The sequence below is a fragment of the Folsomia candida genome, unplaced genomic scaffold, assembly GCF_002217175.1.
Source record: "Folsomia candida strain VU population unplaced genomic scaffold, ASM221717v1 Fcan01_Sc005, whole genome shotgun sequence".
NCBI lineage: Eukaryota > Metazoa > Arthropoda > Collembola > Entomobryomorpha > Isotomidae > Folsomia > Folsomia candida.
The window spans coordinates 9,172,719-9,187,296 of NW_019091197.1; the positions used below are offsets into that span (position 1 = coordinate 9,172,719).

A 14,578-nucleotide genomic window follows, 5' to 3' on the forward strand; every position below is an offset into this window, starting at 1 on the left:
TAATAAAAAGTTTATTGGCAAATAATTACATGATAAATCAATAAAGTTAACTGAATGTATCTGTTCATCCACTTTGGCCAATACGTAAGCTATGCGATTTTATCAAGAAATTTTAATTTTCAGGCATAACTTTTAAATCATGCCGTTAAATTCTGTTCAAACTCGTAGCAATAATTTATTTATTATTTTAATTTAATTAATTAAAATTTATCAAGCATATATAAATTGATTAAACTGTCTATTAAAGTCTGTATTGTATATATAACTTATTTTTCCATAAGTTTATTTTCATATAAAACTGGGTCGCATTTTAATATACACGACATATGTATGTATGAACCCTATAATTTTATGCAATGATCGGGTTGCCATACGTCTACCTGAACATAGACCTCACCTCACCATCTATACTAAATATTATTAAAATTTCATAATGAAAGTGTTAAACACTCTCTTCCTCCCAGCTTCAAGACCAAAGAACCCCATCGACCCAACAAGCAAACCGCCACACAAGATACACAGCGGCACCAAATTCCACAAAGTTATATGAATCGTGACATTTTCCTTACGCTGCTTAAACTCATCACGAAACCACTTAACCTTAAAGTTCTCTCTGAAAATGGCCATCCTCTCCCAAAATAAGGTCATCCCATTCTCCCGAAACACATCGTACATTCTGATCATATCTTTTTGAATGTGAAACAAAAAAATGTCATAGTGCGGAAAAAGGTTTAGTGTTTCTCTAATCTTGTGACATTTGTTCCACCGAGGTGTTATCGCTCTGAGAATTCTTAACCGAAATGGTGCATCTGTCCCAGAATCGGCAAGAACGTCCAACACAGCCAGCGAAGAATCGTTCGCCGCGAGATACAAAACTTCAACGAACAACTTGTCGACTTTTTTGAAAATCGTGTCGACTCGATCCACCAAGTCATACTTTGCTAAATCGAATTTATATCTTTTCTCCATATTTGCATGATGCATCGATTCGTCTACTTGAATTACATATCCGGCGTTTACCAATTGCCGAATATTCCCATATGACTCAGGCTCTTCCGGAATAACCAATTTTGCCGTTAACAAATTTTCGTACAAGGTCGAAATTAGTAGCACGGCGATCGATAAGATGCACAAAACTAAACTTTTCCCGCCATCCCCTTCCTGCCGCAGTAAGACGCGACCCACATTAAATACGACACAAGATACCGTTGTTCTGTTTGAATTTGTCCGCCAGGTGGGGCATAGTGTGACACACTGTTCCGCCATAACGGACAACATCGTCAAAAATATAGTCGCCCATAGCATCGATGTAAACGGTGTTATCCAAGGTTTCGGCGAAATCGACTTCATCACGTTATTCTTCTCACAGTACAACACGCCATCGCTGGACATCTGCTGAAACCTGAGCCCGTTTAACATCTCAGCGTTCGACACGCTGGAAAACGGATTACCCAAAATTTGTCGCGAACTGCTCATCGGCATCGCCAATCCGTGGAAGAGGAACGGTTTGTCGTAAAAGTATTGGTGGTGGACATATCTACCCGTGAAATTCAAAAGAAGCGCCAAATTCTCCCAAACCATGTGTTTGAAGTGACACGGTATAGTGGTCTCGCGTTCCAGAATGTAGTTCCAGTAATGACCTGGACAAAACGACATGTCATTCCGTTCTAATTTAGCGGCAGCCATGAACAAGTAATATTTCCGCCAGTGCGCCGTATATAAAAATTCTGATACAGTATTCATCTCAAACATTGGAGGTATCAGCAGTTGAAAGAAATTTGAACAAAACGGACAAAAATATTTCTGCGGAAACTTTTGAATTAGGTGTTCTTCATCGATTCGGTGGAGAAAAAGCCGGATTGGTAGCCGGCCAAATAATTCACTGATTTCCACTTTGCTATGGGCAGTTATGTAAATAAAATTTGCAAAATTCAGCGATCTTCTCGTATAGTTGGCGTCGTAAGCAAATCTAAACACGCCGTATTCGTCGGTTGGGTAATTTCCTTCAATTATGACGTGCACGGTGCAAATTTTGGTAAAAGTCATCAAGGGGACCAAATATTTCAGAGGTGTTCCAGTTTCTGACGGTGAGCATGGAAAATATTTTATTGTCTTGGATAATCCTATCGGTAAAATCGGTCATGGACTGTGCAAAATTTTTTATGTGAATGGTACACATTAGTTTGTTATCTGGATATGGGTCAATCTTGTAGGATTTTGAGATGCACAAATTAATCAGGGCTATCAAAATAATTACGAACACTTGAGACAATGCCATATTAAATATTGTGAATTCTTGTATAATTTTCAAGCATGAACTATTTGCAGGAATCCAGGCCGAAATCTGTAACCGGGATGGATACCGAGAAGACTGTACCGGTTTCGCCGAGAATTGTCCGGACGGCTACACTCGTGAGTTTTACGAGGAACCACATGCCGTGGTGCAATGCCTCTGTGTCAAAGGATTGACGCCGCAGGAGTACCGGGACTATCTCGATTGTAAATGCCGCCATGCTGTCAGCAGCTGCCACCCCGACGGCGGGTTTGGAGCTCGATACCAGTGCGGAATTGCGTGGAGAGACTGCTCCGATCAAGCTAAGGCGGGATTATGCAAGGGCGACCTGGCCAGTTCAAAATGGAAGGGATACTGTTGCGACGATCTAATTGGGAACTGCGCTACCAAAGTTGATAAACTCTCCGGAAATCAAACCGTCCCGAAAAGTTCGCAAGATATAGTCACCCTGTGTGGAAAACATACAACCGAATGCCTTAGCAATATCCAAATAAGCGACTTGTACTGCCCCCGGCTCACTGCAACGTGTCTCCGGTCGGTCGAGAATGCTACAAAGGGTGGGCAATTGTTCACAAGTCGGGACAACGTGACGCAGCTTTGTGGAGCAGAAGCGGTAAAATGTCTACCGGATTACAGAATTAAGAACATTTATTGTCCCGCTTTGGTAAGTAAGTGTACCAAACTGATTCAAAACAGTAGCGAATCCGTTGTCCGGAATGAGCTCGACGTTCCCAAGCTATGCGGCGAGGATATCACGACTTGTCTAAGTAGCGGGGAAATTCGAAATTTTGTCTGCTCCTCGCGCCTCGATAAATGTGAGAAGATGATTGAAAAGGCGACATTTGCGGGATCCCGATTGAATCAGACGGGTCAAATTGAGCAGGTTTGCGGGATAGGTATATCGGGGTGCTTGGATGAAGAGGCTAGAGAAAAGTTGCTCTGTAGACATTTACTTGTCAGGTGTAAACTTACCTTGGTTGGCGTTATCACGATAGATTATCTTATCGTGGCTAACGATCGGGATAAAGTATGCGGTAAAAATGTTCCGGAAACAGTGAGTTGCATTGAAAAGAAGATATTCGGTTCGACTTTGGTTCCCAGGGTGCCTCCAATTCTAGGAGACACAGTGGGGTTGGATTCTTGGAGTCAACCGTACGACGTATTTGAAGATAACCACAATCTGACCTGGGTAACTACAGAATCCGAAGTATTTTAAAACTTCAGGCAGTTTTCTTGGTAAATCAGAACCCCAAAATATCTTCAACTTCACATTCTGCATATTACATGTCGGTGTATATCTTGGACAAGAATTGTAGAATTAAATAGATCAATTTGTAAATAAAATAATACAATGTGTTAAAAAGTTTTGGAGCACTCTAAAAAAAGTTGTACTAAATTTGCCCAACCTTGAGTAAAAAAGAGGATGACACAACAGTCGAGGTAAAATTTGTCCAACATTGAGTAAAATTATGATGATGATGCACCTTGTTCGCACAACGTTGGGCAAATTTTACTCAATTTTGGACAAATTTTACCTCGACTGTTGTGTCATCCTCTTTTTTACTCAATTTTGTTTAGAGTGAGTATTTCTAATTTTAATTCCTTACATTTCATTCTCGTAGGGTACGTTTTGTTAATTTTGGGTTCACGATGAATATTTAGTGATGTTTTGCTGGTAAGCAATGTATTATAGTTTATGACTAAGGAGCTACAGCATGGGCCACGTACCAGTTACGTATTGGAAGTGGGGAACATGGGACGCCATGGTCTCCATTTTTAAAGAAGAGCCACAGCTATGCATGCAAAACTGTCTCTCTTTCTAATACAGAGTGTCCCATTTATACGTATAATTTTTCAAGAATTTTTCTTACCTATATGCTAATTTTTTTTTGATGACTGACTTGCTCTATGTGATGCCCATTGCTCTTAACTACAAGCCTGCATCGCTTTTTCCAGGTTGAAAACACGTTTCGGCAAAGTTCTGGGGTCAGTTTGGACCACTCATCTTGCAAAACTTTCCAAAGTCCATTTAGAGTTGAATCTTTCCTTTGAAACGCCCTCTGTTTAAGGAAACCGAATCCGACAAAATCCAGAGGGGCAATGTCAGGAGACTTGACAGGGATATCTTGATTTTTTTAAGGGTGGGACCAAAATTTTCTCTCACGGTCTCTGCGTACCAGTGCCGTAGGGACGGTGGAGAGATGTGGAGAGTAGCTCTCCAGGCCGGACGGCCGGCAGGCCGTACCGGACAGGCGGGTTATACACTAGATAAAATGATGATTTTCATATATTTAAGTTTTAGAAAAAATAACTAAATTAAAAGTGACATAAACCTACGTATTTTCTTCAGGAAATAAAGGACTATAAATGGACTATAAATTAATCTGGCATTTCCAATTAAATTTTAGTTGTTTATTAGAATTAGTGTTTGAGTTCTTTGTGCAAAGGAATTTAGCTTGTTTCTCGATTGGTTAAAATTATATCAAGAAACTATGGTATGTGTATTAATAATAGAGCTAGTTCCCCATAAGCTGTCCATGCAAAATTGGCTTTAATTTTAATGCCCATACCACAATTGACCCCGGTACTGTTTAATACAATAAATTTCATGATTGCTCCAGTAGCGGAGAATATTGGCAAACTTTCGAGCAGGTTTTCCTCCTTATATACTTGATATGGATATATATAGTAACACAAAATCGTAAATATAAACTTTAAATGATTTTTGAAATTTTAATATCTAATTTTTTACAAATTTATTTTTTTTTGTTTGCTGTATTAATTTCTTCTCTTTGTGAGGCATGCCCATGCGGTACAACAAAGACATTAAAACACAGCAATAAACTGAATTTGTACAGGTTCTGTTTATTTTTATCCCAGCCTAAAGCATAATTCTTTTACTAATGTAAAGTGGAAATTTTTTATCTCTTAAGCATTTGAAATAAACACGAAATATAGTAGTTTTTTACTTTTACTCTTATGCTTAATGATCAATTTGATGAATTCTTTTTTCACACAATTTTCTAAAGTTCCGCAATGCAAATTTAAAAAATTACACAATCTAACAAACCTCAAATTCGAATTTAGTACCCTCACGTATTTCTTACATCATTTCTTTCTCAAATACTGTTGGCAAAAAAAGGAGATTTTTTACAGAAATTCTTTAAAAAAATGCTTACTAATTTAACAGTTAATCAGTTACAAGCAGTTAAGCCCATCTTAAAGACAGGCCCTTCTTAAGTTGTATAATTTTATGAAATATCTTGTATAGCCTTTCAATGCGAAGGTGATAGGGACTACGCTTACGGTGGTATTCTCAATGCAAAATTTTGACCGTGAGTAGGAGTGGCCACTCACATTTCCTATTCTATAACATGGCGAGTGGGAGTGGCCACTCCCACTCACGGTCAAAATTTTGCATTGAGAATACCACCGTTAGATATTAATCGGAACAAATTTGGTTCACAATAATTTTTTCTAATTAGAAATAATTTTCTCTTCTTAGTAATTCTTCTTAGTTACAATTACTATCTTTTTATCTATATTTCTTTATGTGATATGTATTTGTGATATTGCTATGACGCATTGTTTTCTTTTTTGCATGTAATTTTTATATCACTGCTAAGTAATTTTTACATGATTATCAAGCAATTTTCACCATACCGAACAGTCATACCATACTGCAAATTCATACCATACCGAACATTCATACCATACCGAACATTCATACCATACCGCAAATTGATACCATACTGAACATTCATGCCATACCGAACATTCATACCCAGACCGATTTTCGAGCATAACAAATTCTAATCAAATGGAAGAATTGATTTTTGATTATGTCAATAAAATTAGGCTTTTTGGTTTATAGTTCCTCATACAATATCCATTTGGACATTAGCACAATCAAAAATTTACTTTAGTTTTTATACATTCCTTTGTAATTCTTAGGGTAAATTCCAATTTTGTATCAATACAGTGTGAAGGAGAAATTATGTATTAACTACATACGACCAGTTTAAATACGTTCACGAAACCTGGGATTTTGTATTTCGTTGTATATTTTAAGTGAATATGTATTTCTGATATTCTGATTTAATTCTGATCACTGTCATCGTGACAGGGATATTTATGTTCGTGATGGTCATCCAGTTCTTTAAATGCAATTGCATAAATTAACATTTATAACCCTGACACATAATACTATATCCAATGCAATAAAAATAAAACTCCCAAATCATCGCCAAATACGTAATCTACAATCCCTAATCTCCTCCCTAATCCGTCAATCCCTAATACGTTCAGGCATATTCCTTTAATAATTTTTGTAGCTGATAAAAACAATAAAGGGTATAGCTTGGTGTACGAACATTTTGGTCCGGTCAATTTGGTATGGACAATTTGGTACCACTCTAGGACAATTTGGTATGCCATTAGTTGGTACGGTCAATTTGGTATGGACAGTTTGGTACGGTAAATTTGGTATGGACAAACTAATAATTGGGTACGAGTAGATTTTATAAAAATCGTTTTGTAATTAATTTGGGCTTGAATTAACTTTTAAATTTTATAGTGAAAAAATAAATTACTTCTCACCTCAAAATACGTAAAATCTCATAATAAAATAATAAGTTATTTATCATAAATGCTATCGGAACAATAATAATCATAATAAATGCTTATTAAACTTAAAGTTATTATTTAACTGTTGAAACCTAATTTAGTAGGCAATTCTCCGGATGTATTCCAGGCGTGGAGTAGAATTGTATGTTCCTACAGAATTTTTCAATTTCTTCGCAGCCTGAACATATTTCATTTCCTCCTCGGGGATGAACTTGTCCATTTTTAATTCAGTAAAAACCTGCTGGTGGAAGAGTCTTTTAATTAAATTGAAAACCAGTTATTAAAAAAATATTTAATGAAGCTGATTCGGGCTGATAAGGTGAACTCAATGAGGAAATAATTGAAAAAGATAGGAATAAGAATGCACCAAAATTCGAAAAATAAAAGTTCGTAGCAAAATTTCCTTACCAAATTTGCCACACCAAACAGTCCATACCAAAATTGTTGAACCAAATTTATCATATCCTACTATTCATACCAAACAATACGTACCAAATTATAATTGTACCGAAGTAACTTTATACCAAGTAATACGATACCAAACTGTCAAGACCAAATTGTCCGTAACAATTGGACACCTTATCGTATAGCTTCAGTTAAGTTCTGGTATTTCATTTAGATTTGTATGTTTATCACACTTTATCAATGAAATAGAAAATTTAGCTTAGCTTAGAGCATATTACTATACAAACAATTATACAGTGTAGGAATTTTTTTATTTTAATTAAGTTTAGACCTCTGAAGTTATATACAGAAAAAAGTTTTAACACATCCATAGTGAATGGTGAATTTCATCAACTTTAATTATTTCTTAAAAACAGTGAATTAAGTTGGCGTACTGTAGAAAGAATGTTTACTGCAGAAAGAATGTCAACTATGTGCTAAATTTCAACCCGTACAAATAATCTTGAAGTTTTTTAAGATTCTGGAGGAGACATAACATGAAAACTACATTACTAGTAATTTGTAAACGTTTTTGGTTATATATTAGCACTTCTATTTTTATTTATTGATGGATGTTATATACATATAATTCATACGTTCATTATTACAAAAATTTGGTAAGTTTTTAACCAAAAACATGAGGCCGTACCACGGGTAAACTCTCCAGGCCGGACGAAACCTCGCTACGGCCCTGCTGCGTACTGTTGAGTTTTCCGGGTGGTGTGCGACCAAGCTCTGTCATGATGGATAAAAACTTTCTCCGCCTCCCCAGTATACAGTTTTGGAATTTCTTTTTCAACCAAAGGCACTAAAACGTCATAAATGTATCTGTGTGCATTTATTTTGACATTTGGTGGAACTTTTATCAGCGGCAGTGGACCCCGCCCACTTAATGCACCAATGATCATGACCTGGTCACCGAACCTTTCCTTCACTGACATACCCATTGAATAGGGACGTTTTCTCCATGACGCACGTAGCATATTGACCTTGTCCCATTAAAGTCATCTACCCTGAAGAGTGCTTCGTCGATTGTAAGGACATATTCATCCCTCCCTCCCGCTAGGTGTCCTTCATATAGCTTTCTTGCGTTAGTTTGGCGATTTTGGATATGGCTTTCTTTTAAAGCGTGAACTTTGGTCTTCTTTCTCTTGACTTTCCCTAAATCCCTATTAATCACTCGGTGGATAGTTATTTTAATGGATTTTAACAGCTTAGCCATACTGCGTATGCTTTTGGGGTTCTCATGGTTAGTTAAACAATGGAGTCGTTTTTTCAGTTTTTTCGTCCGTTCGTAATTGGTCATCTTTTGGGTGGAGGGACCACTCCCATATTCACAGCTTCTCTTCTAATACCTTCCCCATATCGTATTTTATAAATTAGGGGTAAATTAATCTTGTATCCGCGTGTTCTGAGTTCTTTTAATATCACACTTCCGGAGTAACCCCGAATGGAAAAGTCTCTCACGAGTACCTCCACTTCAACTGGACAGGGTGGAGTCATTTTTAACTTTTTTATGCAAACAAAAATCACTGCTATACCTGAGATGTTGCTCAACGTAATCCCAAAAACCTTTTTACGTTACGTTGTCCAGTTTTAAAACTACGCGCCCTCAAAAAAATATACGTATAAATGGGACACTCTCTGTATACAGACCACAATTGTATCTTCAGAGATATTTTGGCCTTCATGTTGACATGATCCTCTCAGTCATGCACAATGGACATCTTAAATTATCTTCCGCGGCTACTGATCCCCAAAAATAGATTTTGAAATTTTTTGAAGAACCGAATTGACGAGAATATATCAAAATTTACTGCTTAATTTTTATACATGCAGTTTTAAAGAAAGTTTAATATCCATTTCGTATTATTTCTTACGTTCCGTGCCGAATGTAATGTGCACCATATTCTAGATTGGCTATATGTATCTTCAATCTTACATAAATACCTGTTGTTGTATACATTTTTATTGTTATTTTCCGTATTTGAAATGTATATTCGCAAAGTTTGAATGTAAAATTATTATAAAATAAATAAGTCGTACACAGGTACTTATGTAGGTACCTGTGGTACATATGTGCATGTTTTGGGACGAGGTGTCCAAAAGATAGGGTTTCTTTAATAAGGCATGTAATTGAAATTGCAACTAGGGCAAGTATGAGGGACGGCAGTAACTATGTTGCTAAAAATTGACTAATGTATTTATTACGGCTACAGTTGTATTACAATATTAAAGTTTCGTATCGCACCACAAGCATTCTATCTGTCAAATAAGCTTACGTTTGTTCTAAAATTAAATAAACAGGTTAAATTGGAAATCTTGGAATGAAATATACCCTAAAATACTGCATAACACGTTTAACAACAATCTAGATAAATATGTTCATTCATACATACTATCAATCAGCATATGGTTGAGCTTTTAAAGGGGTTTATGTAGACAGTTAGGAAAATTTGGCAATTTTGCCACCGTGTTTCCGCACAGTTGATAGAATTATAGGGCTCCCCACGGCCTAGGTGTGCAAGGATTTTGAATTGATCATGCGACAAGTATTTCCCAGTCCTAGGAAAAATTGGTAAAATAAAAATTAATAAAGTTTTTGTTTCAAACGTACAAATATTCCATACCAAAATATAATGAGAAAATTTTCAGGTGAAGCTTAGGTGCCAAGAAGACACTGACAATTTCTAAAAAAAAAATAAGTTTTTTAGAGGAATCTAACTTATTTAAACCTTGATGCGTGATACAAATTAAGGAAATTTATTAATCATCACTCTATTCAAAACTCTACTCAATTTTGTCTGATAAAATGCCAAATTTGGAAAGCTTTTGATATATGTAAATGTGCAAATTTTCCATACCAAAATATAATGGGCAAATTTGCAGGAGCACGTCATGGAGAATGGAATTGGTGTTGGAACGATGCTGGAAATTTCTAAAGAAAAATAAATTCATCAAGAAATTTGAAAATTTTTACAAGCAAAGGCGTCTTACACACGATGAAAAATTGGTTAATAATCACTATTCGATCCGAACTTCTAGATACACACGATATTCGCAATTCCATCTGAAATTAATTAAAAACTCATATATTTTTTCCATAATTTAGTTAGTCGAATTTTTAAAGTTGTATTTTTATTTACCCAATGTGGGAGATACTTGTCTCATCATCAATGCAAACCCCTCCCACTCCTGGGGCTAGGGGGAGCCCTATAATTCTATAAACTGTGCGGAAACACGGTGTCAAAATCCGCCACTCCCCCTATCCCAGTCTGGTCTGGTAGAATTCTCGATTAAGATCACAATGCTATCTTTTTTCTTGGTGTGCATCCTTTTAAATGGATTTTTCTCCGTGGTATCTAACTATTTCTTTGAAACATTAATGCGGTTATTCATGGTATTAGGATTATCTCATTTTATGTACTTATTTAGGTCGTTGACTACACCATACGGAGAAAATCATTTATTCTTTGGTTTATTTATGCCAGGGTTGCACAGATTTTCATGGTTGCATGACATTTTTAAATCGATCAAATTATCAAACAATGATCTCATTCGTTATATATGTAAAAAAAATTTTGGTGTGCCAATGATACACAATTTGTTAATTTCAAAAATAAGATTTCTTTAAAATTGAATAACAACATTATCAAAAATTGTGAGGGAAGTGTCTATTATTGTTAAATGTACTTCGGAACCCTGTCTACATAAATTTCTTAGTAACATGCATTTATTTATGTAAGATATATATAACTAGAAGAAACAAATATGTAATGCACAATCTGTTCAAATAGTTTGGCGAATTGTCTGTTTTTCCTCAGTAGAGGTTTTCATTGATGATTTCTCAATAATACAAATTGATCCATTTAAAGGATCGTTTCACACTTGTGTACACGTATCTAGTAGTTAGATGCCTGACCTATTCCGCATCCTGTGGTGAGACACAGATTTTTTACGTGGGATTTTGCCATCTGGATTCGAAATATCAAATATTTAATATGTATATTTGTGGCTTATGTTAACTACATGAATACTTTGAATTATGACCATACTTTGTTTGTTTGCCATGTTATGATATACTACAGTTTATGCATTGACAATCGTATAATCTGAGTCATGACAAAAATTGGACAAAGTTGCACATAAAATTTGTGACGGATTTTTACTTTATTGCTACGAAAATTCTGCTTGTGCGATAACCTCAGGGCCCGTTCTAGGCAGTACGACGCTCTAGGCAACCTTCATTTGGCGCCCCAAGCCAAATTATTAATAATTAATATTGATAATTAGTTGATAATTTTTGTTACTCAGCAAGCCTATTCTCTCTAGTGCAGACGGTGGCGCCTGTCGGCGCCCAGAATTCTGCCCCTAGACCGTTGCCTAGCTCGCCTATTCCAAAAACGGGCCCCTGGATATCATAACCTGCGAAACAGAATAGCCCCATTATTTTATTAGTTAATGTAAAAGAGATGACATTTTGTGCATAGTTGAGGAGAACAACACAATAATTTTCATATGCAGGTATTCCACTTATCTATTAGCTGTTACAATCATGTAATTGTAACATTTAAGAAATTATTTTTTATTCCTCTTTTTGCAAATCTTAATTGAATGCACTCATACATAAATCTATGTTCACACATTTATATGGGGAATCTCAGATTAAAATTCTACATTCCTGTTTCACGTTAATGTTTACTTAAAACACGTTATAAATCATACTCGAGGAAATATGCGCATATAATATTTCTATGTAGTGAAAATGAAATCAGAGTTTTTACCAGTTGAAATATTTACGGGCAAGTATATATCTGTATGAAAAACTTTGATTAGAGTGAATTAATTCACATGATACACAGTGTACATACACATCAGTCCATAATTCTGCAGTTAAGTTGTTCATGCTTCGGTGCATAATAATAATAACCGGTCCCACCAGTCACCTTATTTTGTTGGTATGCATCATAAATAATTGCATGTCCAGCAGCGGTGTAACCTTGATCGGTGCTCGTTTTTTGTGAGAGAGCTACACACACATCCACAAGTCATATTTAGATCTCACAACTTATTTTAGTTAGACATCTGATCGTGACAGAAGCATCGTTTTGTTTAAAGCTGTGAAATTAAATCGTTGTAAAAAAAGAAGAATATTGAAAATGAGTGCTTCAGAAACGTATAAACTTACGTATTTTGATTTCCGTGGACTCGCAGAACCAATTAGATTAATGTTTGCATTTGCTGGAGTTGACTATATCGACGAGAGAGTTCCACAAGATGCAAGTTGGCCAGAGAAGAAAGCAAGTAAGCAAAAAATAATTTTAAAATGATTTTCTTACTTAAGAAAATTATTGCCACAATTTTACAAGACAAACGCGAATCGTTATGCAAATTTGTTTGCAAAATATATTCTGGTTTGGTAAAGCTGTTAAATTGGCAAATATGCAAAGTATTATTTTGATGTTTGCAAAATTGTAAAATTTACAGACTAACGAGTTTTGCGCATGCAATACATACTGATTGGTAATAAAAAATTTGCACATATTTTAGCACTTCCCTGGGGCACTATGCCCGTCTTGGAGGTACGTCCGGGTAAATCTGGACCTTCGTTTGTCCTCGCGCAAGTCGCCGCGATTGGAAGATACCTCGCAAAAAAATTTAATCTTGACGCCAAGACGGAGGAAGATGCCGCTAAATGCGACGAGTATGTGGATGCCTTGAAAGATTTTGCGCAAGGTTAGCATTTAATTGTTTTTATTTTAATAGTAAAATTTATTTGTGCAATTCGGAATTTTTAAAATTTCATTAATTTTACATTTGCCCCGTTAAAAGATAACTTTGCGTATAACTTGATCTCCTACAGAATTTATTATCTGGTACCGCTCCACCGATGAAGTTGCAAAATCAGCGCAATTATTAGAACTCAAAGAAAAGCATGGACCTAACTACTTTGGGAAATTTGAGGCTATCATTTCAAAAAGTGAGTCTGGATGGTTGGTCGGACCCAGTTTAACCTGGACAGATATCTTTGCTGCAAATCATCTCTCCAATTGGGCAAAGTTCCTTGGAGACGAGAACACTGACTTGTTGAAAGATAAATATCCCAACTTGTCAAAATTGGTGGAAAAGGTTTTCTCATTGGAGGGAATTTCAAAATGGATTAAGGAAAGACCAGAAACTCCTTTTTAATTTCATTGTGTAAATTTTGAAACTTGTTTTTCGAATTTATGTAAAATTCATTTAAAAATGCGCAATAAATTCAGTTTGTGAGATATTCTTATCGTTAAATATGCGGAGCACATACGGTTGTTTGTTATTCATTATGAACATTCCTGTGTACGAGAATCAGATACCGCATAATCAGAAATAAAATATTTTCCACCATTTTCCACCTTACTTACCAATTAGGATATAAAATAAATTAGAATTTATTTAGATATTGGTTTGCATTATCTCATAAATTTGGATGAAGGAATAGAAAAAAGTAAATTAAAAATAATTAATAATTAAAGTGAACAACCTATCACGCAGTGTTACATGATGGCTTGAGTGCATACATATTCTTGCATTTTTGCAAGTTTACTAATATTCATTTAAATGTATCCACAATACGAGGGAAAATCAATAAGTAGTGTGAGTATATTTTTTTTTTGAAAAGTGCACATATTTGGCAAAATATTTTTTGATGATGTTGAACTGCAGAATGTTTGACATTCTTCATAAAAAAATGGGGTTGTTTGGATTTTAATTTTTCCTACAGCATCCATATGAAAATATGCTCGATCGAAAAATTGCTTACGCATTTATTTTTAGATTTTGATTAATTACTTTTTATATCGTAAATAAAGTACATAGGTCAATATTTTTATGAAATCGTATAACCATGTACTACGATATAAAAATAGTCACAGGTAACAAAAAGTGCGAAGCCGATTTGAATTCACACGTTTTCTAAAACCCGGATTTTATACGCGCTTAAGAAATGGGATATTTTGGCATTTCACTGCATATTTTTGATAATATGTAATGCATACTTAGCAAATTTGTACCCAATATAGATATGGCTTACTGCTTTAATAATTTGTATACTTGCAAAATATTATCTTCAGTTTGTAATCCATAAATCGACTTAGAGTGAATGTAAACGTTATTTTTGTCATTTTTTCCATAAGATTGTAGAAATTACATGGTGAATATTTTTGTTGTTAAAGTCGG

The 14,578-nt window shown here is 35.3% G+C and overlaps 1 protein-coding gene and 1 long non-coding RNA gene across 2 annotated transcripts; one reads left to right on the forward strand and one right to left on the reverse strand.

Annotated features, from left to right (window-relative positions):
• Positions 1 to 9,544: 9,544 nt before the first annotated feature.
• On the reverse strand, positions 9,545 to 10,659 carry LOC118435732. The gene is made up of 5 exons (XR_004834974.1): positions 10,510 to 10,659; positions 10,361 to 10,433; positions 10,228 to 10,301; positions 9,994 to 10,053; positions 9,545 to 9,928 (listed from the first exon to the last, which is right to left on the reverse strand). It is a non-coding gene; the product is annotated as an uncharacterized LOC118435732 (long non-coding RNA).
• A 1,753-nt stretch (positions 10,660 to 12,412) lies between these two features.
• LOC110850133 (glutathione S-transferase 1) lies at positions 12,413 to 13,651 on the forward strand. The gene is made up of 3 exons (XM_022097615.2): positions 12,413 to 12,667; positions 12,914 to 13,099; positions 13,227 to 13,651. The coding sequence occupies exons 1-3, from the start codon at positions 12,523 to 12,525 to the stop codon at positions 13,550 to 13,552; spliced, it is 657 nt and encodes a 218-aa protein (XP_021953307.1). The 5' UTR covers positions 12,413 to 12,522; the 3' UTR covers positions 13,553 to 13,651.
• Positions 13,652 to 14,578: the final 927 nt, after the last annotated feature.

Excerpts from the sequence above, each read along its gene's own strand:
- LOC110850133 (XM_022097615.2), top strand. The coding sequence starts at position 12,523 with ATGAGTGCTTCAGAAACGTATAAACTTACGTATTTTGATTTCCGTGGA. Across the intron at positions 12,668-12,913 it reads TTGGCCAGAGAAGAAAGCAA|CACTTCCCTGGGGCACTATG; the intron begins GTAAGCAAAAAA and ends CACATATTTTAG. Across the intron at positions 13,100-13,226 it reads CTTGAAAGATTTTGCGCAAG|AATTTATTATCTGGTACCGC; the intron begins GTTAGCATTTAA and ends GATCTCCTACAG.